Source organism: Crocodylus porosus, unplaced genomic scaffold (assembly GCF_001723895.1).
Source record: "Crocodylus porosus isolate Cpor-Errol unplaced genomic scaffold, CroPor_comp1, whole genome shotgun sequence".
NCBI lineage: Eukaryota > Metazoa > Chordata > Crocodylia > Crocodylidae > Crocodylus > Crocodylus porosus.
The window spans coordinates 20,861,173-20,888,903 of NW_017728943.1; the positions used below are offsets into that span (position 1 = coordinate 20,861,173).

Genomic DNA, 27,731 nt, shown 5'->3' on the forward strand with positions numbered 1-27,731 from the left:
ATTAACGAGGAAGTATATTCCTCCTTGATGTAGAGTGCTACTCCTCCACCTTTCCTTCCTATCCTGTCCCTCCTGTATAGCCTATAGCCCTTGACACTCACCGTCCAGTCATGCGATGATATAGAAGTGTGAAACACCAGGGACCAAATTCTGCTGCATGCTACTAAAACATGTGAGCATAATTCTGTTGTCATCCGTAGAGACAGGTGGTGGCCCATTGTGTCAGAAAAACAGTGCAAGTTTTTTGTGAACAAGTGAAACTGAATGTTTCCTTTGGGTGCAGTTTTGGGTTTTGGCAGCAGATGGTGCAAGTGAAGTGGTGGAAGACTACTTTTTTTCACACAAGGCCTAGGCCTGACCTGGCATATAGACTTCCATTGATTTCTACCTTCAAGCCAATGCCTTCATCCATTTTTTCTGTAAAAAAATCATTTAATCCTGCCTCCTGCAGGCTTGAAGTGAAGAGGGGGAAAGAAGGATTGCTGCTGAGAAACCTCAGGAAAATGCCAGCCTTTGGGCAGTCAGCTTTCCAAAAGGAAAAAACAATGCTGCTTAGCAGTTGGAACACACTGAGCACGTAGTCCTTAATGGAGATAAGAGAAACATCCCTGGCAGAGGAGGCCCCATCAACTGCATCAAGCATCCCAAATTCATACCATGGCTAAGATATTAAATAAATAAAATAAACAAAAATTAAGTTTGGCTTTTCTGCTCTGGAGCTGCACATACTTTTTTCAGGGTTGAAAGGGTTAAGGGAGAAAGCAAGGTCCCAGCCCCTTTAGAGAAGCCTCATACTAAGACCTACACAGTACCAAGCCCTCTGTCACCTAGCATTTACCTAGAAAGGTTTCAATAACCTGAGTCACCAAAGGGAGCAGAGGAAAGAAGCCACAATCATTATTATGTGCAATTGAACTCCCGTCTTTGGCTTCTGTTTTCATAGTCACCTACTTCTCCAGCTACTCCAGTCTTCTAGGGAGAACCTTTTCCTCTGGTGTTGATCTGCTGCCACCCTATCAGCCTTCTGGGGTCTGAGCTCTCCATGGCAGCCTCCCCCTGCTCCTGCGAAGATTAACTTCAAATTAAAGCCAACTGTTTACAGTCCCCCTACCTCTTCCTAGGTAACGGTTCCCCTTCATCACACCTTTCAACAGAGGTCAAGTTTGGCATCTTGTGCTCTCCTTAAAGATCCATATAAAAGGAGGTAAGAAACAAAACGCAGACAGAGATGAAATGAAAATTTATTAGTTGAAAAAAAATTTAAAAAAAACCAATCGACTGTTTATGTCTTTAATAAATTTCCAGGAAGGCTCACGGCCAGCCACAGTAGCCTCAGTAGATTGGTGCCTATTGCAGCCAACAGCTAGCATAAAGCCAACCTAGCTAGGCCCAATTATAAAATACAATAGTTTTAAATTAGATTCAGTTTTCTAAAAAACATGTCTAACTAATATTTTTCCCCAGAATAGTTTTATATGCAACAAAAGTTTTAATCAGAATGTACTTGCCTTTGGAGGATTTAAAAAAAAAAAAAAAAAAAGTGGGATGCTGATGAATCGTCCAAATACTGGTTTTTAAAATAATAAACCAGCATTTACAATGAGGGATAAGCTGAGAAGAAAGTTTGCTTTGAGTAAAAGGCTGTTCTGTCCTGGAGCGTCAAATGGAGAGAGATGATTCCACCTTGGCATAAGTCCCAAATGGACAAAGTTGATTAAATGACTCAAAAATCCACCCCAAATACCTCGTTACATCAGGTTCTGCTATAGCTTGAACTCACCTCCAAGGGAGGCCAAGAGGGTTTTGTGTTTGCCAAATTAGACCTTATCCCTAGGCTCCTTAGTAGTTAAAGCAGTCACTACCATTGACAGAAGGCAGGCACTTTAAGTAATTGCTCTTTCCATATGCACCAGCATTCTATAAATATAGAAAATCAATCAACAACAGAACATAAATATTTCCCAAAGTGCAACCCATATGAATACATTCTCTTGGAATAGCAAAGCAAGATGGACAGGGGGCAGGAACATTGGTATCAGCACTGCTGGGAGGCCTAGTCTGAGCTGTTTACTGGTTCAACCGTTTCCAACACTCCCCAGTGTAGAACCCAGACCAACTGCTGACCAGTTACACCAGTCCTGAAGGCTAGTACCCGCTGCACTCATTCACCTTTGAAAGTCTGGATTTAAATCCTGCTGACTCAAGTCATAACTTCAAATTACCATTTGTGCACCTTGCAAACTTGGCATGCTGTAAGCATCTGACTGGGAACAAGAACTGCAGGGTTTTCTTCACAGGTTGAGGATGAAGGTATATGGCTGGTTAGTGAGGAATGTGCTTCTCACAGCACCAGGCCTAGGGCTAGTCTGTTGTACTAGCTCTACATTCTTTCACTAGGGGTTGCTTTTTTTTTTTTTTTTAAATAGCAGCAATAATGTTAACTCCTTGCATTTCTCACATTCTCGTTGCATGGGTGTTTGAGCTCTTATGCAGCACTCCTGGCATAAAGACAATTCTTAGGAGCCATGCTCTTTCCTACAGCAGGCTAACACCCACTCTGCCAGGGAGTGACTGCCACCTGTTCCAATTCCTCTTCTACACGTTGCTCTACTGCTTTCTCTCACCCCCTCACTCAGTGTTGGGCTGTTCATTCTAGGCTTGCACCTTGTCAGCATTTGGAAGATTAAGTAGGAGAAGGTAGAAAAGGAACAGTGTACTCAAGTATTCATAATCAACTTCTAGATTCAGTGACCTCTAACGTCCACACACAACTGGAGGTCTATGACACTTCCACTGATGCCATTTGCAATCTTCTGCCAACACTTCATCTTACATATGTTGAGAGAGAGACACTTGAATGTAATATTTATTTGTTGACTTTACAGGTGATGTCATTTACAAAAAAATTACAGACAAATGCATCTTTCAGTGCAGTTTCAAACTATTTCAAGAACAGGCAATAGTCCGTGATGATTTGGAATGCTAGGATTAGACAGCACATGCTTGTTTTGTTTCCTTAATCTTTGGGGGAAAGAAGAGGAGAAACAACATCGGCATCAATAAGGCCATGCGAATAAAAACCCTTTTGGGGAATAGGACGTACTACAGTCAAAAGTTTCGAGTAATTTCTGTGAATTTGACATACGGTCAGAGAGGCAGCGATTGCAAGTTCCACAGCAGGCCCAGCACTCAATAACTGCAGCATCCACTGAGAGAGACTGTGTCTTAAACATCTTCCACTCCACACAACATTGCTGCTTCAGGAGCTTAGGACTTCCTGAGCTGGGCATAAAATGGAAAGTTTAAGCCACTGTCTGTCCCTGCATCCCTGGCCAATGAGGCCAAGTTAAAAATATAAACTTGCCACTGTTAGGCATTAGAACTCGGGTGCCACAGTCTCACACTTACCGAGTTCACTTCCGTAAGGGATGTAATAGATTAGCAAATCAACACATAATTTCCATAATTTGGAGTGCAGAGAAGGCCCAGAATACAAGCAGGAAATCTAAATGGACACAAATTAAGCCTTTGTAGGACGTCAGGAGCTCCTCACAATCCCACAAAGCCAGGGGAAGGCAGTCAGAATGATTCTAGAAGCAAAGAGTAACAGGTTACCCCAAAATAGCAGAAAAAGCTCTCTGTAAGATTCCCAGTCACAGAAAGGCTTAGTGTTGAGCAAGTCACCGATAAGGAACATGCTGGTAGTTGAACATCGCATTAGACAGCATCTGTAGTTTCAGCAAACACAGTTCTGCAAATCAAGAACATCAGTTAAGATCCCATATCCATTACTGGGTTTTGCTCCTTAGCTCATCTGCAAAGGACAATTTGAAAGAAGCAGAACAAGAACACACCAGCTGGAGTTAGAAAACTCCAGTTTAAAGTTTTTTTCCATACCTACTACAGAAATTCAATACAACAAATCTCAACAGTTGAGGTCAAACACACACAACCCCAACCCTAGCAGTTAAAGCCTCAGGGAGACTTCAGTCTCCTGAAAGTTCCTTTGAACCACTCAAACTTTTAACAGTTCCCAGTGGTTTTAAAGACAAAAGAACAGCAGAGAGCAATGGCCTTGCCTTTCAGTAATACCTATGGTGAAGTAGTGTTGACTTAGAAAGCTTTTTTTGTTTGTTTGTTTGTTTTTTAAAGAGCTCTCACAAACAGTATGCTAGCACTTTTAGGGAGAGGGTACAGGTGATCAAAGTCTGTTAATAGCTGCCACAGGACTATTTCTAAACAGTATGCAGAGGGCAGTAGGGGTTTCAAGGAAAGACTGTGCATGCTGGGATATACTTACAGGGTTTCTCTTCACATCTATTGACTTTTAAAAAAAACCCTACTAGTAAACAGATTTGTAAATTAAGTTTTTTTTCTTTTTGCAAAACTAAAATCAACCCTTAGGGATTGTGTATAAAAAGAAACCTATTTTACAGCACTGGCTAGTATTAAGTTTAAAATCAACAGAAAAACATGCTGTAAAACAGTATCTCAATAAAGCAAAAATCGCCCACAACATCACCACCCAGAAGGAACCAACATAATGTTTTTATTTGCATGGCCAAAGTAACTTTTTGTTTGTTCCCCTGCAGCTTGATTTCCCTCAAGAGGCTTTATGGTTTCGGCTGCAGAGGGAACAAGTGGCAATACGGCATTCTTCCTGGGACAGCCACTCCCACAACACCTAAACATTTAACAGAGGTAACAAATGACAACGTCACAAAAAGGAAAAATCTAAGTTCCACCATTCAACATGGTTTGCAACAGTGTCTTTGGGGCTAGGTTGAACTGGGCAACTTTACTTAAAAAGGTTGTTTCCTCCTCTTGTTTCTTTACAACGTTGGTGGTTTCAATCCGTATTTCTTTGCAACTTCTGTCTGGGCATAGGCAGCATCACAGAGCGAGTAGAGGTGGGCCATTTCCATTTCAGATTTGGCCAGGTTGATAGCTTTGTTGAACATTTCAATGGCTTTATCTAGATTGCCTCTGAAATGAAGCCAAGTACAATCAAGTTAAGACACTAGGGCTGCATCTTGTATTCCCACAGCACTTACAAATATGAGACCAACCCCTACTGCTGAAGTGCAGCAACAACTGGGAGAACTAAAGACACAGTTTAACATGCACAGGGAACCACCTGTCTCACATGTCTGTGAACTTCTAAACATGAGCTGAGCTCATGATTGATGCGAGGCAGCAGGGATTTAATAGCCTCATCATTACTCAGCTATGACAGCTGGAGGAGAGCTTCCCCCTGAATGCAAATGGATGGTAATATAGATATAACATCCTCTATGAAATGCCACAAAAGATGACAGACCTTGCAGGAGTGTCTGAAGAAGTTTCCAACCCCTCCTCTTGATGAAATGTACTCTTGCCCCATAAAAGCCAACAGGCTGATTTTGCAGTCAAATAGCAGGCTCTGAGGCAAAAGGGCAGCTCAGTTATACTTATTGTTCTGAGCTAAACTGTAAATTATCCTCTGCAGAGATTCAGCTGTCTGCTCTGCTGGTGCCCAGGTATGGAAAGAGGATGTGGTAACAATCAGAACACTGCAAAATATTTACACTAGCATGCTATTCTTTCATCTTTGCCATTTAAGTTTGCAAATTATAGTATTGCCCAGGGAAACAAACCTCAGCAGTTAGAACAGAGTATCTGGAGTCTCAGCCTGGTAAAGCACTCTCCTCTTACAGAGTGTTACTTACTGGACTGTGTTTAATGGATACACAGGGAGCGTCTAACAATGGATGAGCAATTAGTTTTAGGTGTAGAGGTCTCTTACAAAACGCACAGTTCACTGAGTACAACAGTTTGCTTTTACGAGGTTTAAGTGTGAGTATTTTTAAGATCACAGTGGCATGAAAAAGTTCTCTTTTAAAACCTGTAATCTTTGTCACCACTATCCCTCCAACTGGTACAAGCCTCTTCTCAGCAGATCTAGCTGCACACCAGCTGTATAAATTGGTGTGCAACTCACCCATCCGAGACATGCACTCAGGGGACTTAGATCAAAATCTTAGTAAACGTTGCACCATGCTGACTGAAAAGCAATTCCACAAATGCAAGGCATGAAATGTGAATGACATCCTTTACAAAAGTGTTTGGTGAACAAGAACACTGTCCCAGTCAACTTGCTCTCTCATTTGTGTAAACCCTGGGAACAAGGGGAGTTTGTGGAACGCTGAGGTGACGAAGTGCCAGGCAAAAAGGAGGGTTTTCTCCAAACTCTGCACAGACCAAGGGAGAAGGCAACCCTCCCCTGGCTTCCCACAGGTGAGCTCTCCTTTCCAGTGCAGACAAGCTTCCAAGCTGTAGAACTGCTATAGTTCCAAGAGTAATTCCAACTCTTTAGACCCCATAAATCGCCAGTGCACTAGTTTAAAATGTTACCTTTGCACTTCAATCGTTCCCATTGTTTCATATGCAAAGTCACATTTGTTATCGATTTCAATGGCCTTGCTTATGAGCTCCAAGCCCTTGTCTAGATCCTGCTTCCACTGAAGTTGAAGTAAACTGAAAAAAGAAGAACTGATCAAAACCCAGACTTGGATGTTGCTATGCTTCCCAAAGATAGCTTGACCTGGATAAGCGAAGTAAAGCTCCAATATGGAGCAGTTTATACATCGTATTTATTTTTTTCAAAAGTGCTTGACATTTATATATTGAGCAGATTAGCACTTGAAAACACATGCCAATCAAATCTGACTGAAAAAATAAGATTTACATTGTATTTGACCAAGTAAGTTACAATTTTAATTTTTAACTTTAAAATTACTTGTGTACTTTCACAGGAAAGACTATTGCTCTGCAACTCAATTATTTAACAATAAAATATGTGGAAGCAAGCAGTAAAGTCTAAAACAGATCTTAAGAAATCCTGGCTGTCCTGTAACTATACTAGAGACAATGACTCCACACATACCCTTTATGAACATATGTAGTAGCATTGTCTGGCTCAAGGTCAATGCATTTATCATACATTTCATCAGCCTTCCCAAACTGCTGTTGGTCTGTTAGTGCCTGTAAAAGAAAAAACATGTTTTCTAGTCAACAAACAATGCATGCATCCTGTGTGAAACCAAAATTACTGGAAACTGTACTGGTGTACTGGCACCGACTTAGCACTCTCACCACAGGCCTGGGTACATACATGCAGTATGTATCGTGACTTGTTTTCATTTCATCAGGACACTTGGACAAATGGTACTGATGGTTTAACTGCACAGATTGGCAACCATGTATGTAACAAAAGGCACACCTGACAGATTTCTATTCCTTTCCTTAAGATGGCATACCCTCAGTCATTTTTCTGATATAAATACACAAACCCCACAAGAGCTCTCTAACCTTATTTGTTCCATATTTGCAAGGCCTATTTAAAAATCAGTAAAGCAGTAGGGGGTATATTTGCAGAACTGATACACAACTATTATCAAATGTTCTTAGAATGGAGACCATATACACAAATGTACCCATGTAAATGGGCCAAATTCTAGCTGCCTGACATTTTTAGCTGAGAAGCTAGCTCTGTTTTATACTTATAGGGATGAGATTTAAAAAAAAAAAAACACAACAACACACACACCTGAGCATAGAGTGCATAACCTTCAGCACACCTGGGAAATTTTTTGATGACATCTTCAAAACCTTTCATGGCTGCTTGCACTTGCAAAGGATTATTTCCTGTATAGGCTTGGCGATACTATTAAACACAAAATATGAACTTATGAAGAAAGACCAAATAAGCAGCTAGAACAGAAAATTAGATCCCCAAGACAGGGAATGATCAAAAAGAAATGAAAACACCATAAACAAGTTAAAAGAAAGTGGCACATGTGTCTGCGTTTTAGCCAGGCAGGTCCTTGTGGAGTGAAGCATGTTCCCAGCCCTCTGGTAACATGGACCATGAGAAGACAGGGAATCAGGGGAGTCACTAGCAACATCTCCTTTCCATGACCTTTTGATTCTGCTCTCCTCTCCTCAGCAGAGGCTCCCTGTTCTATGGAAGGAGAACCTGCTTGGAAGCGTTATTCTTCCCTCCTAGAAGATGGCTTTGTTTTTCTTCTGGTTCATATAATAGAAAAACTGACATTTAGCACAATTACCAAGATGATTTTTTTTATAAAAAAGTTCTTGCAATTGCAAGTCCAGTTGTTGCAGTGAGTTGCACTCCCTTTCAATTCCTCCACTCCAGCTGTCCACAGGACCTGAGGGCTCAATCCTGCTGGAGCTGGGCTGCCCCACCTCTCTTCCTGAAGCAGGCATATAGGAAATGGCACCAGAGGCCAAAGGTCTGACCCTGACTTACACCCCCTTTTCAAAATCCTAGATCCTCTCTTCACTTCCGATATGGTAAAATAAAAGTGACACATACCCAAATTGAGCAAAAACTGTACAACTTAGACAACCAAGCTGAAGAAAGTTTCCTATGTGGACTTCAGTACCAGCACACAACAAGATATTCTGATGCATGACACTGCAATTCTCTTTAGTGAAATCATCAGAACAAATCTGGAAGTGTTCAGTAAACATTAAAAAATCCTGCAGCCGCATAGCACCACCTACCAACGCAAAACATTTTTGTGCTTGTGCCAAGGCAGAATCAGGTCGCAATCGAATGCATTCATCAAAATCTTCCACAGCCTCTTCAACTTGGTCTAGTAGAATTTTCAGCTAAGGAGAATAAGAATACAACTCCCGTTTAGACATTCAGCCTGTTTTTACACACTTCACCTGTACATACATTTTGAACTAGCTCCACCTGATTCATGTCCTATTTTAAGACCTGCATGTTCAATGCTGAACATGGAAGTCCCTGGTATTTGCTACATTCACTGCCAAACAGAGGAATTTGATTTTGATTTCATTTGTTCCAGCTGCACTGGAGCTTGCTACCACAGAAATCCTCTTGGCTTATTTCCAACACAGGTCATTAAATTTTCTTGGAAATAATTATTTCCATTAATTATTTAGCCAAGATTTTCTATGTGCACAAGTTGCACATGTTCTGTGCTTTCCTTTCCAAAGCCTGTTACCTTCGTTGTATCAGCTATTGATAAATTGTCTGAGGGCCAACGGTATAATCCAGTTATGCTCCACCTCTTGGCTCTTGATGAGTGGCCGGAGCTGAGGGGCTGGATGGAGCCCCACATATCAGGATCATGCCCTGAGGCCCAGCTCCCCCCACCCATGCACAGGGATTGGATCCTGGTGCTGCCCCCTCCTACCTCATGCATTGGGACTGGGCTGCAGCACCAGTCCCTTCCACTAGGATAGCTGGTGGCACTGCTTCCTCCCAGTGCTTACTGCCCCCACTCCACCGTGACCAGGCCTTGGGACTTAATTCCACCCTGCCTGGCCCTGTGCACTGGGATCTAACAACCAATCCAGTGTGCAGGGCCCAGGGCTCCCCACTGTTCCCCTGCTGCCAAATTTCCAGACACATAGGAAGCCCGGCAGACCAGATGACATAGTGCTAAGGGTCAGATCTGGCCTGTTGGCTGGGCACTGCTGGTGTAATACATCCACGTTTTATTTTTATCTTAATGAATGGCAAAGGATATTTTAAATCACCATACATCTATACAAGTGCAGAGGTCACAATCTCACCCTTCAAATTTGATTGGTTTACTTTACATTATCCAACTCAAGTCAGCTGGGATGGGAGTTTCATCCTCCTAAACGGAATTTGGTTGTTCCCTTGGCACAAGCTGAATAAGCAACACAATTCTTTCAACAACTCATATTCACATCCAGTTCCAGAAGTGATGAATTCCTTGCAGAATTTAATAAAATGCATTTAATGTATTTTGCCATGTACATATCCACTATTTCCTTCCATTTTTAAGAGTATTTGTGTTAGGGTTCATGATTTTGCCTACGTGATGCATCAGATGTGCCTAACAATCTGTTCATGTATTAGTGCAAACTAATTAAATATGTAAAGAAAGCATTTGAAGTGCTTCCCCCCTGCATAATATGGTCTTCACCTGTCCTCTGTGATGGTAAACATCAGCATTCTGAGGATCTATGTCAGCAGCCATGTTGAAGTCTTGGGTGGACAGCATAGGCTGTTGCTGCTGCATGTACATACTGCCACGTTTGATCAAGGCATTAGCACGGAGCTACAAGAGAATTCAAATATTTTAACGTTAGAGGTTCCTGAAACTTTTGGGTCTTGATATTTTGGTTACAATAACATTAAACATTTCATTTGAGTCGCTTCTCCCTAAAGCAGAAATTTGTTTCTAAGTACATTATATATGTGGCATGGAGTTTTAATATATCATCAGAAATGAGCACCAAGTCATTTCGTACCAAGTTGATTCATTACTCCTGAACATAAATTTGCTTCATTTGGAATTCTCTCCTTAAGAATAAAGGACATGTCTTCCACACACACCTGCCGTTTTTATAAGGGTAGTCATTTTTATATGGGGTCATTTGGCCCCAGCGGTCTTTCCTCCCCAGGCAGGGGGTCAGACTCGATGATCTAATACGTCCCTTCTGCTCCTAACAACTATGAAACGATAACAATTCTGTGTACAACGACTGTTTAAAACGTCCCTTATGTGGTGATTAGGTTATTCAGAACCGACAGATCCAATGACAATTCCATATCCTATCAGTTCTTTAATTTTAATTGCTGAGCTCAGTTAAGTCCTCCCTGACTCCAATTTTGCAAAAGATAATTTCCTTTTAAAATGAGGCGGAAATGACACAAGGGATTTGCCAGTCTCTAATTTATATTTCTAAGGACGCTTTCTCATTCTCCCCCTTAGACCATTTGCTCTTGATTTCACAAGTACATCAGTTACTTTTCTGTATTTTAGTGTTTTCTATAGTCTACAAAAGAAATTGAAGGGTAACATAAAATGCCAAGAAGTTGTGGCACTGAAAGATTCAGACCTGTATTAAGGAACCCAACTAAACTTTTATTTAGAGGCAACATAACAGGCCCATTTCACAGCTTCCAGTCCCTGGGTATTTACTACAAAGGTAATAATTATTTAGCTTTCTAAAATACATCAGAAAAATAAATATAACCCAGAAATAATGAAGTAATGACAACACCTAAAAGTCTTCCATAAAAATGCCAAGGAACTTGGTGGGGAAGTGAGTCTCACTACAAGAAGATTTTACCTTTACGTTAGCATCTTCCATACTGATAACCTGATCCAGATCAGGTTTGGCAGCATTTGCATTGCCAATAAGCAGGTAGAAAGTAGCTCGCAGCAGCAAAGCTTCTGCCATATATTTGCCTTTTCCTTCAATTTCTTTTGTGCTCTCGCTGATTATTTTATCATAATTTTCTTCTTCCATGTATTGCTTTGCCTTTAAATATCCAGAGCTGCAAACGAAGCATAAAACAGTAAATATATACAGAAGAAAAGGAAAGCAAAAGTGAAGGAAATCCAAACTCCTGTTGAAACTTTCTGAAACTAATACCATGTTAACTCAAATAACCCCCCGCCATTAATTAGATTCTATATATGGAAAATGTATAAATTTATTATAATTTTCCAGGTATAGAATCAAATTATTGGAGATATGCCTTGAATCTCCTCTTCTCACTGCTACAGCAAGGAAAATAAATTGTGCTAGTTAGCCCCCCACTCACTGGAACTGGATGTTCTTGTGACAAGTCCTGGGATCCTCCAAAAATGTATAAGCTGATGAGGCACAGGGCGACCTGGCCTGGCTCCACCTCATGGAGGTCAAGGCCACACTAATCATATGCAACAGGCTAAGAGAGGAGACAACTGAGGGATTCTGGGTGAACTGTCTGGGGCCCAATTTGGTCATATCTGCCGAACATTTAAGGCTGGTGAAAAAACAGGAATCACTGAAAATAGGAAAGAAAGGCACAGCTCAGCTATAGGAATGAAGAGGAAGTTGAAATATATACAGTGTAGTGGCTCACCATGACTTGGAAAAAAGAGGTGGCAGAGGAGGACTGAGCACAACAGTCACTACCATATGTCTTATTAAGATGGGTTGTGTTAACTTATCGTGGCAGGTTTCAATCAGTATATAATATGGGCCACGTGTTTTATAGTCACACTCAGTGTTAGCTGCGTTTAGTCAACTTTATAGTTGGTGTCCATTACTGAGTACAAGCTGCTTCTGGCAGCAGTGTAATGATGGACAATATGCTTAATGAGGTTTCTTGTATTCAAATGTAAGCCGAGAAGCTTCCTCCCCTCCCCCATGCTGACTTCACCATTGCTGATACTTCCTTAATGCCATAACATTCTCAGACCTGCCACTTCATCTGGAGTCAAAGTTATCCAGGGTTTGAAGCTAGTATCAGATCCCATTTCATTTGCCTTTTTAATATTGATGCTATTTTGTAAATGCATTTACTACTGCAGAGTTTTGTGCTCCGTGACAGTATAATATAATACTAAAATATATTACACACACCTACATTAAGACAGGGGGAAGTAACAGAGGCTTCAGCAGCAATTACTAACAAATTCCCAAGTGCACTGCATACTTACTTTTCTTTGACATCCGAAGCCTCCCCCTCTTTGTCCTTATCTTCATCAGATTTCTCACCTTTAAGCAGAGGCTGGGAAATAATATCATCTGTGAAGGAGCTGAAGTAAGATTTGATGAACTGGGGTGAGGGCATTAGAGGCTCCCGGTTCTGCAATAGGGAGAAATGGAACATTTATAAATGAGGAAGTGGGTGGAAACAATACAGCTAACAAACAAGATGTATTCTCAACTATTCTTAGTCCTTTTAGATGGCAGTGATCATGTTTTCACATAAGTCCAATATCAAGGCTAAGGCAGACTATGTGGACTTTCCTTTCATGTTTGATCCACCACACATTTGAGTGACATACTGAAGCAGTATTTTCATCTAAGAGAAAGGTACAGCTCAGTCATGATAGTTCTATATACACAGCTGATGACAATGCTTGGGACCATCAAGCAGCTCTTGCCTCTTGTGTGTCCACACACTACCAAGGAGCTGTGGCTCATGCACAAGCAGTGTCTACACCAGGGGTGGGCAATTATTTTGGGCGGAAGGCCGCTGACTGAGTTTTGGCAAGCCATTGAGGGCCACATGATAGGCAGCCAGGAGCAGATAAATATTAATTTTCTAAACTTTTTAGGGGCCCCACGGGCCAGACAGAATGGCCTGGCAGCCCGCATCTGGCCCCCAGGCTGCATTTTGCCCACCCCTGGTCTACATTCATACCTTCAACCAGTAAGTAAGCCATCGCTTGCGACTTCAAGGAAAATTCAATCTAAGGAACATTCTCTTGCAAGACAGCTTCCTCACTCTATCCTCAGCTCACCTCACCTTGATCTGAAGGGAGACCATTACAGGAGTCAAAGTACTTTATGGCATCTTGTTCATAGCTGGGTAACACCTAAGAGTTATAATAATGTGAACGCCCTCTTCTTCAATTCCCAAGTCCTGCTTAGTTTTGAAATTAATTCTGCCAAATTCAATCAGGTCTGAGCCAAGACTACTAATGCTAACCAGGGTTATTCATCTATGTACTATCTTGCCTTCCCATAGTTATGAAAATTCTTACACAATCCAAACCTTTATGCAAAATAGTCTTTTTGCACAAAAGACATGCCTTTATTCACAGTTGACAGAAATAAGGAAACATGTAGGTTGCCTCAAAAGCATGTTCACTCCTGTGTGAACTGTATCTAGGCCCACTACAGATATCCCTCACACTCCATTGCCTCCCCCCCCCCGGTCTCCCATTCTAATAGTTGCAATAACTAGTATATCAGAAGAGTAATGCTTTTATACTTGCACCTCCTCCAGCTGCTGTTATTACCACTCCTAGCTTACAGATGGGTATAGGACAAAGAGAAAAATCACTAATCCAAAGTAATGCTGGTATTCTGTACCAGACTGAAAAGCACAACTCGGACCTTTCCAGGTAGTGTTTAGTGTACTTATAAGACCAGACTTCCCACCATAGCCCTTTCCCTCCAGCAGTTCACACATTTGTCTTCCCCATTCTTTAAAACAAAAATCAATCCCTGATCCTTCAACTCCTCCTCCTTTCCATCTGCTGTAAGGATCAATTTCAGTTTTTAACTTCTCACTGTTCATTAAATCAAGAACAAAACTTGTAAGTACCTCAATGTTCTTCCATATTTTAAAGATGACTGTAATCACACAGAACAGAACAGAACTGATCACAACCACTTTTCTCTCCACCGACAGCCCTCCCTATCCTGGAAGGCACCATACTGAGAGCTCACTTTCTAACAGCACATGACAGAACAGAAACTGAGATGAAGTGACTGCTAGTAACACTGCATGAAAAGCCCTAAAATAGTTCCCATCATGTCTTAATTCCATTAAAGCCCTGATTATGACTCCATATCAGATGCAGGGCATCTCCTGTGCAGACATAAACTAGACTGAATTGTATAAGTCAATGTGTTACAGTCTAAGATGAAACAGCCAAACCATACTGCTCAAATCAGTAAGGTGTAAAAAGCACCTTAAGACCATTGCTGTCCTTTCTTTAAAAAAAATCTTCTTACAGATCTCAGCATCAATAAAACAGCAGCATAATCTAACAATGATCATCTCAACTGTTATTATAAACTACTCACCGTGTTAAGCAGCTCAAATTAAAAAATACCACAGAACACCAACTATCAGTGCTTTTGGGGTACAAAAATGTGTTTAGGGGGAAAGAGAACCATCACTCATCTTCCAAGTCCTACCTTATATTTCTCTTTAGCCTTTTCTTTTCCAAGGAGTTTTAGAACTTTATCAGCTAATAACATGCTTTGCTGGTTTTGGAAACCTTCTAAAATACAGACTGCAGTGACATCTATGGAAACAAAGAAAAGATGGTTAATAAGAATTAAAATAGCCTTTTAAGCAAAAACAACTGCTGTGATAAGTCACACTGAGGACTCCCAAACACCTGCTTCATAGAGTGAAAGTCTTCACTTGACATGCTTAATTTTTCAGTTCACTTCTAAACAGGCATGTGTGCAAGGCCTCCTCCTCTCCCAAAGCACTGTGATAAAGTAGGTAGAAATCATCTTGTCTTATCTACAGACAAAAAACCTGCACCTAAAAGACCTCTTCAACTGCTGATCCAAAGAAGCTGGATCACTTTGAAGCTTATGTGGGACTAGGATCAGGAAAACAAATGCTAAAAAGAAATTTCAGTTTTAGAACTGGGCCCAAGTTGTTGCTTTTTTTTTTTTTTTTTTTTTTAACCTTTCCAAATTCCTACCCAGTTCAGCCCTCCCATTTTTCAGTGTTCTTCACCTGCTCCAAACTCAAGCTGTACTGCCCCCTCTGTGCCTGGGAAAGACACCAAGTTTAAAGAAACCTCGCCATCCTGTTTCTGCCTCACTAGTATTAGTTCATGTGGTATCACTTCCACCTAAGCTCAGTGCTTCCCCAACACCAAGAGTTGTTTTTGACATTAGAATCACTGGCTTGCTGCTAAATGGGATTAATACCTGAAGGGGACCCAAACAGTTACACCACCTCATTCTGCACCATCTTCTTTTCCCCACGTCCTCCCATTCGAAGGGTGATTTTTTTTTGTTTACTATTCAATATCTGTATGCAGTGTTAAAAGAGGTTTCCCTATGCCCTGTTTAATCTTTCATCCTCTGCCCTTCCTGAAGACTCTGCCCCATTCACAATAGATTTAAAACCCAATAAAACTCAAAAAGGCCCTCCACTAGCCTGAAATGTCATTTCCATTAAGTGTGGAAATTAAATTCTGTTCTTCTGAAACTGAATAATCTCTGAAAGTGTGTTAGTCTGATTACTGCAATGAGCCCCTTGTATTATAGTTGCTGTAATCCTATAGGATTTCAAAGAAGACTTCCACCATGAAGTTCTTCTCCTCACTGGTAAATGAGTATTAGTATAATTGAGAATTTCATTTTTCTTATGATCATACAACAGCAGGACTACAGTGCAGAAATGATTTAGGGACAACTTGAAATACATCAATTAATTAACTAATTAAACCCTGGAATCTCCCTCTGCAATCACATTTTCTTGACTGAATCAATGTTCCCCTCACTGATATTGGGTATAACAAATCAAGTCCTGTCAAATGCACAAAGCTGACATCACATATCACCCCCCACCCCAGCCAATTTATCCAGTCTAGTCATTTTAGCTGCTATACGCAATAACCAAGCAAAAAAATTCAGACAAATGTGAAGTTGGTATCTATTTAACACACAGGACCAGAGGTTTAAGTTACCTTAATCAAATCGTTCTTTCATTTCCCCCAGCATCCCAGTTTTAAAACCATTTGGCTCCCCCAGAATGGGCACAGAAGCAAAAAAATTGTCACAGCATCATGCTAGAATGACTTACAGCTAAATAATGGGCTAAACTGATAACTAAAATCTGTCTTGCACTGACATGCAGACGGTTTACTGAAGCCTGAATGTAATAGATGGTTGCAGTAAGAGCCAATTTCTGAGCAGTGCTACTGTTTTACACCTGAACCAACTGTTCACTGAGAGAGATGCATTTGGGTTTAGAATAACTTGACCGAAGCAAGAAATTTACCGGTGGTAGCTTTTAATAAAGTAGCTCTGCCCCACTATATTTAAAAATAAGACCAAACCCAGGAGTTTTACCATCCCCAAAGCTTCCGTCTTATTATACACTTGTTACTCCCATACACAGAGGTACTCACCTTCTAAACATTCCTTCTTGTTGTCTAGTTTCTCATGTGCCTTTGCACGTCTGAAGAGTGCTTTCACATATTTAGGATTAAGTTCAACAGCCTTTGTGCAGTCTTGTGCCACCTCTTTCCATTTTTGCTGCAGGTGCAAGAACAACCATATTTGAGGTATACTATTCGCTCTAAAAACACTAATAACTATTTTTTGTCCGTTCAGAACCCCATCGAGTCACTTTTAGTTGCAGTTCTCCCAATGCTAGTTTCTCCTCCTGGCTTCCAATTACCTGCACCCATTTTTCACTGGGGATAAAGTTGCTGGCCATCAGTGAGAGCCAGTAGTAAAAAAATGCAAAGAAATGGGAAGGGAGTTTCCTGGAGAAAGTGAACGGTTGGAAATTGTACACAAGAGAATGGTGGATGGGAAGACAGGAATAGATGAAAAAAAGAGGAAGCTGAAACAAAAAGTAGCTAGATTATTTTTTGTAAAGCATTTAGAACTACATATCCAATTACTTCTCAAGGATGCAACAATATAGACTAGTGATGGGCTATGCTATTAAACATGGGGATTTCAATTTCCACCTGGAAAAAAATCAAAATTAAAAGAGAACTTTAAAATAACCAGAAAGGAGGAACCTCATCTCAATCAGTCATTTATGCCTATAAAGTGTTTATCTATTGACATTCCTTTACTAATATTTGTTAAAGAAAGAGCTGTATTTGTTTCTCCCTTGTAACTGTCCCACCAAATTTACTCAGCTTTCAATTCAAGCTGTTTCTAACCATCCAGTCCCAACCTGTTACTTCAGAATGCAAAGCTAAGTCTCTCAGATGCATACGGCTGACAGTTCTGGAATTTGACCTTCAATCGCAATTCTGAAGAATATATCCAGGCAAAATAATTAGCTTAGTTCTAAAAAGACTGTATGGGCTGAGCTGACAGGGAGAAGCCCATCAGTAACTTACGTGTAAAGTTCACTTAAACATTTACCTACATCCGAGGTCCCCTCTACATGTGCAAGTAAAGGCACTATGGGAGCCAACGTGTAGGAACCTACCTAAATCACGGCAAGGCAAAGGGATTTTTGCAGGCCACTCGCAGAGTGTGGACCTGATTTTGTGGTCTTTTTGCAGTGAGTCCCTTGCCATTCACTGGCTATGGGGCTCTGGCTAGGTCCTGCCCCTTTCTGCTGATTGGCCAAGAGGCAAAAACCAAGGCATAATTAAATAGCAAAGTCCATGGAACTATCAAATTATCACATTATTATAAATCTAAGCATTAAATTTAAATCTAAATACAGTAAAAGTTCTGTTAACTGGCATCTTACAAGCCGGCATGCTCAATTAACTGGCATGCCGGCTTGTAAGATAAAGTGAAACCAGAAGTGGAAGTACCCACTGTGGTACTTCCAGTTTCTCTGAGCCCCCGTGGCATGGGGCAAAGCAGCCTGCACTGCCAAGCCCCCACGGCCCAGGGACATAACAGGCTGTGCAGGGCCCGCCTCCCTGTCCCGCGGGGCCTGTGGGAGGGGCAGCAATGCGGCAGGAGGGGCGGTGGGATGCCACACACGTGGCAGGAGCAGCAGTGGCCCGGGCCCTTCAATTAACCGGCATATTTTGTTATCTAACATCCCCCATTTCTGGCTGGCACACATTTTCAAGGTCTAACTTTCATAGAAAATAGAATCATAGAAAACTAGGATTGGAAGGGACCTAAAGAGGTCATCTCTTCCAACCTCCTGCTCAAGGCAAAACCATCCCTAACTAGATTATCTCAGCCAAAACTTTGTCCAGCTGGGTTTTAAACCCTCCAAGGATGGAGATTACAACACCTCTCTGGGTGACCCATTCCAGTGTTTTACTACCCTCCTAGTGAGGAAGTTCTAATATCTAACCTAAACTTCCCTTGCTGCAACTTGAAACTGTTGCTCCTTTTTCTGTCATCTGCCACCACTGAAAACAGTCTAGCTCCATCCTCTTTGAAACCTCCCTTCAGGCAGCTGAAGGCTGCTATTAAGTCCCCTCTCAGTCTTCTCTACTAGACTAAATAAGCCGAGTTCCGTCAGTCTTTCCTCATAACATCATGTCATGTCCCTCAGCCCTGTCACCATTTTTGTTATGTTTCCCTGGACTCTCCAATTTGTCCACATCCTTTCTGTAGGGGCCAGCGGTGGGGCACGACACGACAAAACTGAACACAGTACTCCAGATGTGGCTTCACCAGTGCTGAAGAGAGGGGAATAATCTTGACCTGCTGGCAACAGTCCTACTTACGCAGCCCACTATGCCATTAGCCTTATTGGCAACAAGGGCACACTGCCAACTCATATTCAGCTTATTGTCCATGGTAACCACCTGGCCCTTTTCTGCAGAGCTGCTGCCCAGCCAGGCAGCCCCCAGCCTGTACGGGTGCATGAGATTATTCCGTCCAAAGTGCAGGTCTCGGCACTTGTCCTTGTTGAACCTCATGAGATTCCTTTTGGCTCAACCCTCCCATTTGTCTAGGTTCCTCTGAATCCTAGCCCTACCCTCCAGCGTACGTACTACTCCCCCCAGCTTGGTGTCATTTGCAGACTTGCTTAAGGTGCACTCTATGACCTCTTCCAGGTCACTGATGAAGACATTGAACAAAACCAGCCCCAGGACCGAACCCTGGGGCACTCCACTTGATACCAGCTGTCAACTAGACATCGAGCCATTGATTACTACTCTCTAAGCTGATGCTCCAGCCAGTTTTCTATCCACCTTACAGTCCATTCATCCAGCCCATGCTTCCTTAGCTTGCCTGCGAGAATGTTGTGGGAGATCATATCAAAAGCCTTGCTAAAAATCAAGGTACACCAAATCCACTGGTCTCCCTGCATCCCCAGAGTCAGTCACCTCATCGTAGAAGGCAATCAGGTTGGTCAGGCATGACTTGCCCCTGGTGAATCCATGTTGACTGTTCCTAATCACCTTCTCTTCCAGGTTTAAAAATGGATTCTTTGAGGACCTGCTTCATAATTTCTCCAGGGACTGAGATGAAACTGACTGGTCTGTAGTTCCCTGGATGCTCCCTTTTCCCTTTCTTATATATGGGCACTATATTTGCTCTTTTCCAATCATCCAGAACCTCTCCTGATCACCATGAGTTTTCAAAGATGGCCAGTGGCTCTGCAGTCACCTCAGCCAACATCTTCAGCACCCTTGGGCGCATCCCATTCAGCCCCATGGACTTGTACACATCCAGCTTATCTCAATAGTCTCAAAACCTGTTCTTTCACCACTGAGGGCTGATCACCTCCTCCCTAAACTGTGCTGCCCAGTACAGTAGTCTGGGAGCTGATCTTGCCTGTGAAAACTGAGGCAAAGGAAGCATTGAACACTTCAGCCTTTTCTGCATCCTCTATCACAAGGTTGCCTCCCCCATTCAGTAAGGGACCCACACTTCCCCTGATTCTCCTTTTGCTACTGAGCTACTTGTGAAGGGTAACAAGAACGGTTTCTACATCCCTTACTAGCTACAACGCCAAATGTGCTTTGGCCTTTCTGACTTCATGCCTGAATACCTGAACAATGCTCTTCTATTCCTCTCTAGTTTTTTGCCCAATTTTTCACTTCTTACAAGTTTCTTTTTTGTGACTTAATTTACCGCTAAGTTCCCTGCTAAGCCAAGCTGGTCTGTCATACTTGCTAGTCATCCTGCACGTTGGGATGGTTTGTTCCTACACTCTCAGTAAGGCTTCTTGAAAGTACAACCAGCTCTACTGACTCTTTTCTCCCTCAGATTGGCTTCCCAGGGGATCCTGCCCACGAGTTCCCTGAGCAAGTCAATATTTGCGTTTCTCAAGTCCATGGTCCTTACTCTGCTGCTCTCCATCCTTCCTTTCCTCAGGATCCTGAACTCAATCATATCTTGTGGCCATCCACTACTACTACATTCATACTGAATTCCCCACCAACTCTTCCCCATTTGTGAGCAGCAGGTCAAGATGAGCACAGCCACTAGTCGGCTGCACCAGCACTGGCACCAGGAAGTTGTCCCCTACACTGCAAAATCTTCCTGGATTTCCTGTGCACTGCTGCACTGCCCTCCCAGCAGATGTCAGGGTGATTGTAGTCCCCCATAAGAATCAGTGCCTGTGATTGGGAAACTTCCACTAGCTGTTTGATGAATCTTCATCCACCATTTCCTCCTTGTCTGGTGGAAATTTATAGCTAGCTGGAGCTTTATGGCCCAATAAGTACTTTGCATATATAGATGGTCTCAAGGTAATTGCACAAGACCTGCAACATTTAGATGGGGCCCTAGAAGGCTTCAATGTTAGCCAATCATTACAAAGTAAAATGCTAACAGAGAGAGTAAGAATTTAAGAGGCAGACCTGTATGAGGAGACCATTTGGGATGAAAACTGCAGAGGACAAAAAACTGGAAGCTAGTACTAAAAGAGCAGGACTAGGAAGAGAAAGACACACGGGACAGACCAAAGCAGGCCAATCAAAAATAATTTTTAAAAGGATCTTGAGACGAATGGGTGAAGGCTAAGGATGTGCACAGGTGAGGGGGCTCTGCTCCATCAGAAGGCAGATGTCACCATTCTGACATAAGCTTAAAACCCAAGGAGGACAATAGAAGAAATCCACTGTCTTCACAGCAACTTTTCCAAGCATAAACACACTTTAAAGCTTCATACCAGTTGTTCATATGCAGCAGCTCTGTTCTGGTAGAAAGTGGAGAGATCAAGGTTTTTCTCAGGGGGACATAAACTGATAGCCTCTGTGTAGCACTGAATGGCTTGCTCATATTTTCCTGCTTTAAAATACTTGTTGCCTTTGTTCTTTGCTGCTTGGGCTCTATCAAGAGGGCTCTGAAAAAGAAAAGAAGAAAACAAAATGACCGGTCAGCCATACTTACTCTAGAGATTATATAAAGGAAAAGATTTATAAGTAATACATATATGGAAGGGTTGATTTTCAAAGGCACAAAATGAAAGTAGCTGCTTTAAGTCCTATTTGTATCTGAAAATCTCCTTATGAATTCTGAAAGGACAGAACAGAGCCATTTTGTACACACAGTCAGGATGGCCAGCCAAATTATGAAAACATTCACTGTAATATTAGCAAACAGCAAAGTGTCTGCACTTGATAACGCTACATGATCTTTGAAGATACATGACTTTTTTCTTCAGATACAAGACTAACTTATTTCCTACAGTATAAATGATACGGCCAATAGAAAAACAAAACAAAACCCACAACTTCAGATCAGCCTGAGCAGGAAGTTTGATCCTTACTAATGCATATATATTTCATTAAATGAGGCTGAATCAGCAGTGTGGGAAATATTCAAATAGAATGGGTATACTATGAAAAGATCTACTGTTCAGGAGAAGTAAAACCTCCCCTTTGCTCTATTTTTCACTGGGCCAATTGTATAGTTGGGAGAGATGGTCTATGTATTGTACGAGGGCCAAGATCACAGCTACAACAACACTTCAGCTAAACTGCAGACGAAAGTCAGGTTTAACTATTTTCCAACCACTGGCCAAATTGTTAACTACTTTGAAGAAAGCCACATGTCTACTTATTTCTCAGGTACAGAACAGGCTGTAAAGCCATTCCTTGTTCATAAAGAATCTGAAGTATCCCCAGGACTCCTTGCAGTCAGATGCAGCATGCATAACCCCTGTTTCTGACCTCCTCCTCCCTGCACCACTACAATTGTTACAAGCAACTTCTTAATACAGACCAAAGCACAAACACTTTTCAGTGTTTCTGCGTGTATTCAGGTTGTATGCCAGTCATATACACCTCCATGAAAACATATTTAAGGACAAGGAAATATTTCTAAGACTGTACAACCTGATGGGGAGGCCCCCAAAGCAACTGCAGTATCTGAAACGACCCTAGATTTTTTTTCTTCTTCAAATGACTCTCTCACATGGATAGAGGCAATGATTAGCAGGGATCCTGGTTTTCAAAAAAAAGAAGTCACAAATTCTCCAATTAAAACCTGCCAATTCTGCATTTTTCCACAATTAAAATGAAACACTGCTATATATATAGGTATCAGTTAAACACAATGTTTTATTGATATATTTACAATTTCAAAGCAATTTAGAAATCTACCAGTGCCTCAATCAAACCCAAAATCAAATGCCAAAATTTATTACACACACACACCAAAAAAAAATTTAAAAAAAAAATCAAAGCTTCCCATCCCTTTTGCTCACCAGGACGTGGGTTCAGCTGTGACTGACCCTTCCCTCCACCCCACTGCTTTGTGGAGCTGAGCAGTCCTGGTATGCCAGTACCCTGCCCATGCCTTTGTCCCTTACTTCCCACCCACAGCCCCGCCACTGCTCCTCCCTCCTCACCCACAACCTCCTGGCCGTGCTGGTGCTCCTGAAGTCACAGAACCACAGCCACCACCGGTGCTCCTCACTCCCCAACCCACAGCTCCCTGCCCACTCCCCTGGCTTGCTGGAGGGGGCCCCCAGTTGCCAGGGTTATGGGGCCAGAGACCCAAGTCTGCAGCCCCCCCACTCCTCCCATCAGTACCCAAGCCCCACCTGCCACCCATGGAAGATGGTGGCTGTTGCAGCAGAGTGAAGGCACTGAGCCTCCCAGCCCCACCCTGCTCTGCCCTCCCATGCCAGGTCCCACGCAGAAGCTCATAGGGAGATGGAAGCAGGGCAGGGAGCCCTGAACCCACATCCGCCAGCTCATATCTGCTCCCCATGCACTAATCTGGGGGACACAGATCCCCACCCCTCGGGGTACATGCAGTGGTGGGGAGCCAGCCCCGCTACCACCCCAGATAAGCCACCCACACGGCTCCATCCCTACCCCCAGCCAGGCCCTGCGGCCGTATATTCCCACTCCAGCCCTGGATTCCAAGCCCCACCCCAGCTGGGCAGTGCCTCCCTCCCTTTCTATGGGGGCCTGAATCCCCCCACTCCCCTAAGACTTACCTGTGTAGAGCTGTGGGAGCTGCTCTCATGTTGCTTGGCTGCCATGTTCATGGGTGCGTGAGTATATGCACATGGTGCCCCCTGCCTGATTGTCCTCCTTCCGCTCCCCATAACCCCTTGCAGGCTGAAACTCTGTCAGCCTGCAAGGGAAAACCCATTGTGTCCCATGCTTTTCTCCTTTAAAGAGAATATCCATGTTTTACTCCACAAGACAGAAAAATCTTCATTTTTCTCCATAAAACAAGAAAATCCTAATTTTTCTGGGGCAAATGGAAAACCTGGTTCCCTGATTAGTAACTGAACCTCAAAAACACACATGATATAGCACAATGTTGCTGTAGTAAGTATATGATTCCTTTTAGATGCCACTTTCACTGTAAATGTTTTCACATTTAACTGTTGTTCAGAGAGACAGGCCCAACTGAAAGAAATTCAAGCACACAAAGGAACAGTTTAGGAAAATAACAAAACAAATGTAAAAACTTGCTCCATTTGTTTTGCATTAGACCCATTAACAGGTTGTAGGACATTTCTGCAATGATTTCAGATTGATCCTCTCAAATTGCCTTTATACTTAAAAAGAGTTTATAACGACAACAAAAAAGCAACCCAACATTCCATTAAACTATTCTATTTTATAAGATTTTTCTCAATGAATCTATAACATATTGTATGCATGGTGACATATTTGATGAAAAAACCCAACAGGATAATACCCACTTATTTCTTCTCTAGCAAACAGAACAGAAAGACTGCCTTCAAACCCTTTGGAGACAGTAAACATATGATGCACTGAACAAAGCATTTGGCCTGTGCTCTGAAAAGTGACACCATTATAAAGCAAATCTCAAATAATGACCAGTCCAAGGTTTTACTTTGGTAAAGACTCCTTAATGACTGTTTGAAGCAGCAGAATGCCTTTCATCACAATTATGGAAGTAACATTTGATGCAATATACAGCTGTGGCAGTATTTATTAGAAGTTATTTTCATAAGGTTTAACTCCTGCAAATGTTTGCTCTGGGTCCAAACCCAGTACGTGGACTGTCTTCTCTGGAGGCAAGACCAAAAGTGTTCAAAAGTACTGCTTTGGTAATCATGATAGGAATGGCTTTGTACAGTGGGACTCAACATGTGGCTGAGAGGCATACAATTGTGGCAGATAACACCACCACACATGGAACCATGCCATTCAGCCTGTGGGGCTCTCCACAGGTCTAGAAATGCAATAGTGGGGAGGGCTTTCACCACTCCACTCACCACCAAGTTTCTGCACCCTAAGGAACCCCCCACAGGTGAGATGACACGGTTTCACAGACTAGATGTGGCCTGCAGGCTGGAGTTTAAATACTCCTGGTTTTATAAAATATTAGAAAATCCATTGCACATTTCTGGAATGTACTTTTCTGAACCAAAAATAAAAATATCAACCTGGCGCTTGTACCCAAAACATAACATACATTTATCCCTTTATAAACACAAGGTACATGTGTCATGTGTCTGCACTTACACCTATGTAACTTACTAGTTTGGCACGTTACCTTTGGAAAGAAGTGCAGTAAACCCTGGCTGATCTAATTTACACTGATGTAGGTAATTGTCCTGTGCCTGCTCTTGTCTCTGGGGAGACATTTTTTTCAGTGCAAACAAGCCCAGGGGGCCACATGCACAGGACTAGAGAGATTTATTCAAGAAAAACATGTACCTAACAGCACTACTGAGAGAGCTGAAGCAACAATTTTATGAACATCTTTATATCAGCCTGCTACTTAAGACTAGAGCCAGAACATTCGCTCAAGTCTCCCAAGTCCCAAATCAGAACTCTGTTTTTGCCTTGTGGACTGAAATTGTATATAGCAGATTTCTATTTCAGAGTAAATTCCAGCAAAAAAAAGTATTCCCCATATTTTTGCAAATGAGACTAGGAAAGGCTACAATCAGTATGCTCTTACTGAAAAATTTTGGTAAATTCTGCCCACAAAATGTTTGCCCATCTCTCCCTTCTACCTTCTGGTTTGAAGCAGAGTAACGTGGCAGAGAACTTCCACCACCACTTACATGAAAATCTGCAGACCACACTACAACTTCTTATATAGCTTATGAGCACAAGCTGAACAAACTAGCCCTTCAAAACTCCTACCCATGACATAACAGCACGTACGCCATACTCACAGAGTAACCAAGCATGCTTTTTAACCAGACTAAAAGGTAAACACCGACTGCAAGGTCTACTTGTGGCTGGAAGGTGGGATGAGCACTAGAACTGCAAACAAGGCACCTGTTACTCATGTGCTTTCAAAGATGTCCCAGCTGGAGTTAGACAGCAAGAAGAAACCATATGAACCAGATGCCGGTGATGAGCAGCACACAGAGTACATGAGGAAAGTGGTAACTATGTTCAGAGCAAGGCACAAATAACTTTGCAATAAAGCCTGGGGCCACACATTGAACCATGGGGAGAAAAAGTATTGAACAGCTGCTCAGCAAGCATTGTCTATGGATGAAGCACGGGACAAGTGGAAAAAACAACCCATTATGCTCATGTAATTAAAGACCATGCCACAATGTACAAGTACAGGGGACCCAAAATAAGGCTGCACAGACCATGTGAACTTTGGCACTTCCTAACATTTGAGTGCTTGCCTTTACAACCTTGCTCATCTTATTTAATGTAACTTGAGTGTGTAATGTCATGCACACACCCCTCTCTTGGGAACTCCAACCACTCCACAAGTGAAATGGCAGCCAGAAGCTGTACAAAAATCACAAAGTAAAATATATTGACACTAATATACAAATAGTACTAGGGCCCTTCAAATCCATGGGAAAAAAAAAAAGGACAGAAGCGCTGGTTATGACCACACATGAAAACTGCATGGAATTTAGGACCAAAAGCTGAATTCTTGCCTTCAGGAAATCTAAGCATTAAAATACAAACAAAACACAGATTTAAACCTTGTTCTCTACATAAGAATCTAACAGATATATTTGGAATGAGAGAGAAACCAATAGGTCCATCTACTTCCTTGCATTTATATCAGGATCACTGATCAGGTCACAGCAGAATAAACTGACCTCTGTAAGAAGGAAGTAATAAAAGAGAGCCTGCCATACATAAAATAAAAAATGCAGTTGCTTGGATGTTTGGAGAACATTTAGGATTAAGGAAAATTATTTCCCAAAGCATGACAAATCTTATTAGAAGTATGCTGTACCTCTTTCTGTCCCTAGCCCAAATGATATATTATCTTCTTAGAAACTTTTTTCCTCTCCCCTGCTGCCCTGTTAAAGATTTTACAAAATGAGAAAAATCAGCCTAAACAGAGAACCGTAATACTGAACATGCACAAAGTACCAAACATACAAATAGGTAAACTGAAAAACACTGTTCTTTTATTGGCAGTTTAAGGTGTTATTTGTCAAAGAACATTATTTTATTTAGATAAAATTAAATTAAGATAAGAGTGTTCTCACCATCTTTCAATTTTGTTGAATCAATAATTATTATCCTAACTGCAAACAAATGCTTCCATTCTCTGGAACAAGAGCTTCTGGGATGAGAGCATCTCTCACCTAATTCCATCAAGCACAGACTACAGAATCAGACTTGTGCCAGAAAAGAATTTAGGTCTGAGCTGTGTGAATTGCCCCGTATAACAAATGTGATAACCTTAACTCCCTGCCCCACCAAATAATTACTGAAATATGTGAAGCTGAAATGTAAGCATGTCCAATAAATGCACAACAAATAAGGTTAGGCTAATGCTTGCATTTATAATTAGGATTAACTCTTCCTGGTCATCCATTCATCAATGAAAACCAGCAACAGACATCAGCAGATTCAGACAAGCAGTATAAAAATGTTAATACAATTCAAAATTAATTTTAGCAATTGAATCTCTGAAGTCTACTTGCAAATCTCCTAAATCAAGAATGCAAATCAGTAGAAGGATCTAAAATTTCATAGACATCAGGGCTGGAAGGGACCTCGAGAGATCATCGAGTCCAGCCCCCTTCCCAAAGGGCAGGAAGTCAGCTGGGGTCATAGGATCCCAGCAAGATAAGCATCCAATTTACTCTTGAAGGTGTTTAATGTAGGTGC

At 41.9% G+C, this 27,731-nt stretch overlaps 2 protein-coding genes across 2 annotated transcripts in view; one reads left to right on the top strand and one right to left on the bottom strand.

Moving 5' to 3' along the window:
* The window catches only part of NIT2 (nitrilase family member 2), a 24,729-nt gene extending 19,908 nt beyond the window's left edge, over positions 1-4,821 (top strand). Inside the window, exon 10 of the mRNA XM_019548868.1 lies at positions 4,593-4,821. Within this exon, the coding sequence (XP_019404413.1) occupies positions 4,593-4,597 (5 nt within the window). The 3' untranslated portion in view covers positions 4,598-4,821. The remainder of the gene's footprint in view (positions 1-4,592) is intronic.
* Positions 382-23,680, bottom strand: TOMM70 (translocase of outer mitochondrial membrane 70). Its single transcript, XM_019548543.1, has 12 exons — positions 23,630-23,680; positions 21,350-21,538; positions 16,689-16,815; positions 14,725-14,834; positions 12,507-12,655; positions 11,146-11,353; positions 9,993-10,127; positions 8,569-8,676; positions 7,589-7,705; positions 6,926-7,023; positions 6,394-6,516; positions 382-4,986 (listed from the first exon to the last, which is right to left on the bottom strand). Exons 1-12 carry the CDS (start codon positions 23,678-23,680, stop codon positions 4,833-4,835), a joined length of 1,569 nt encoding a protein of 522 aa, XP_019404088.1. The 3' UTR covers positions 382-4,832.
* Between the last annotated feature and the right edge of the window lie 4,051 nt (positions 23,681-27,731).

Excerpts from the sequence above, each read along its gene's own strand:
- TOMM70 (XM_019548543.1), bottom strand. The coding sequence starts at position 23,680 with ATGAACATGGCAGCCAAGCAACATGAGAGCAGCTCCCACAGCTCTACA. Across the intron at positions 16,816-21,349 it reads CTGCTGCATATGAACAACTG|CAAAAATGGAAAGAGGTGGC; the intron begins GTATGAAGCTTT and ends TTGCACCTGCAG. Across the intron at positions 10,128-11,145 it reads TGGAAGATGCTAACGTAAAG|CTCCGTGCTAATGCCTTGAT; the intron begins GTAAAATCTTCT and ends ATTCTCTTGTAG.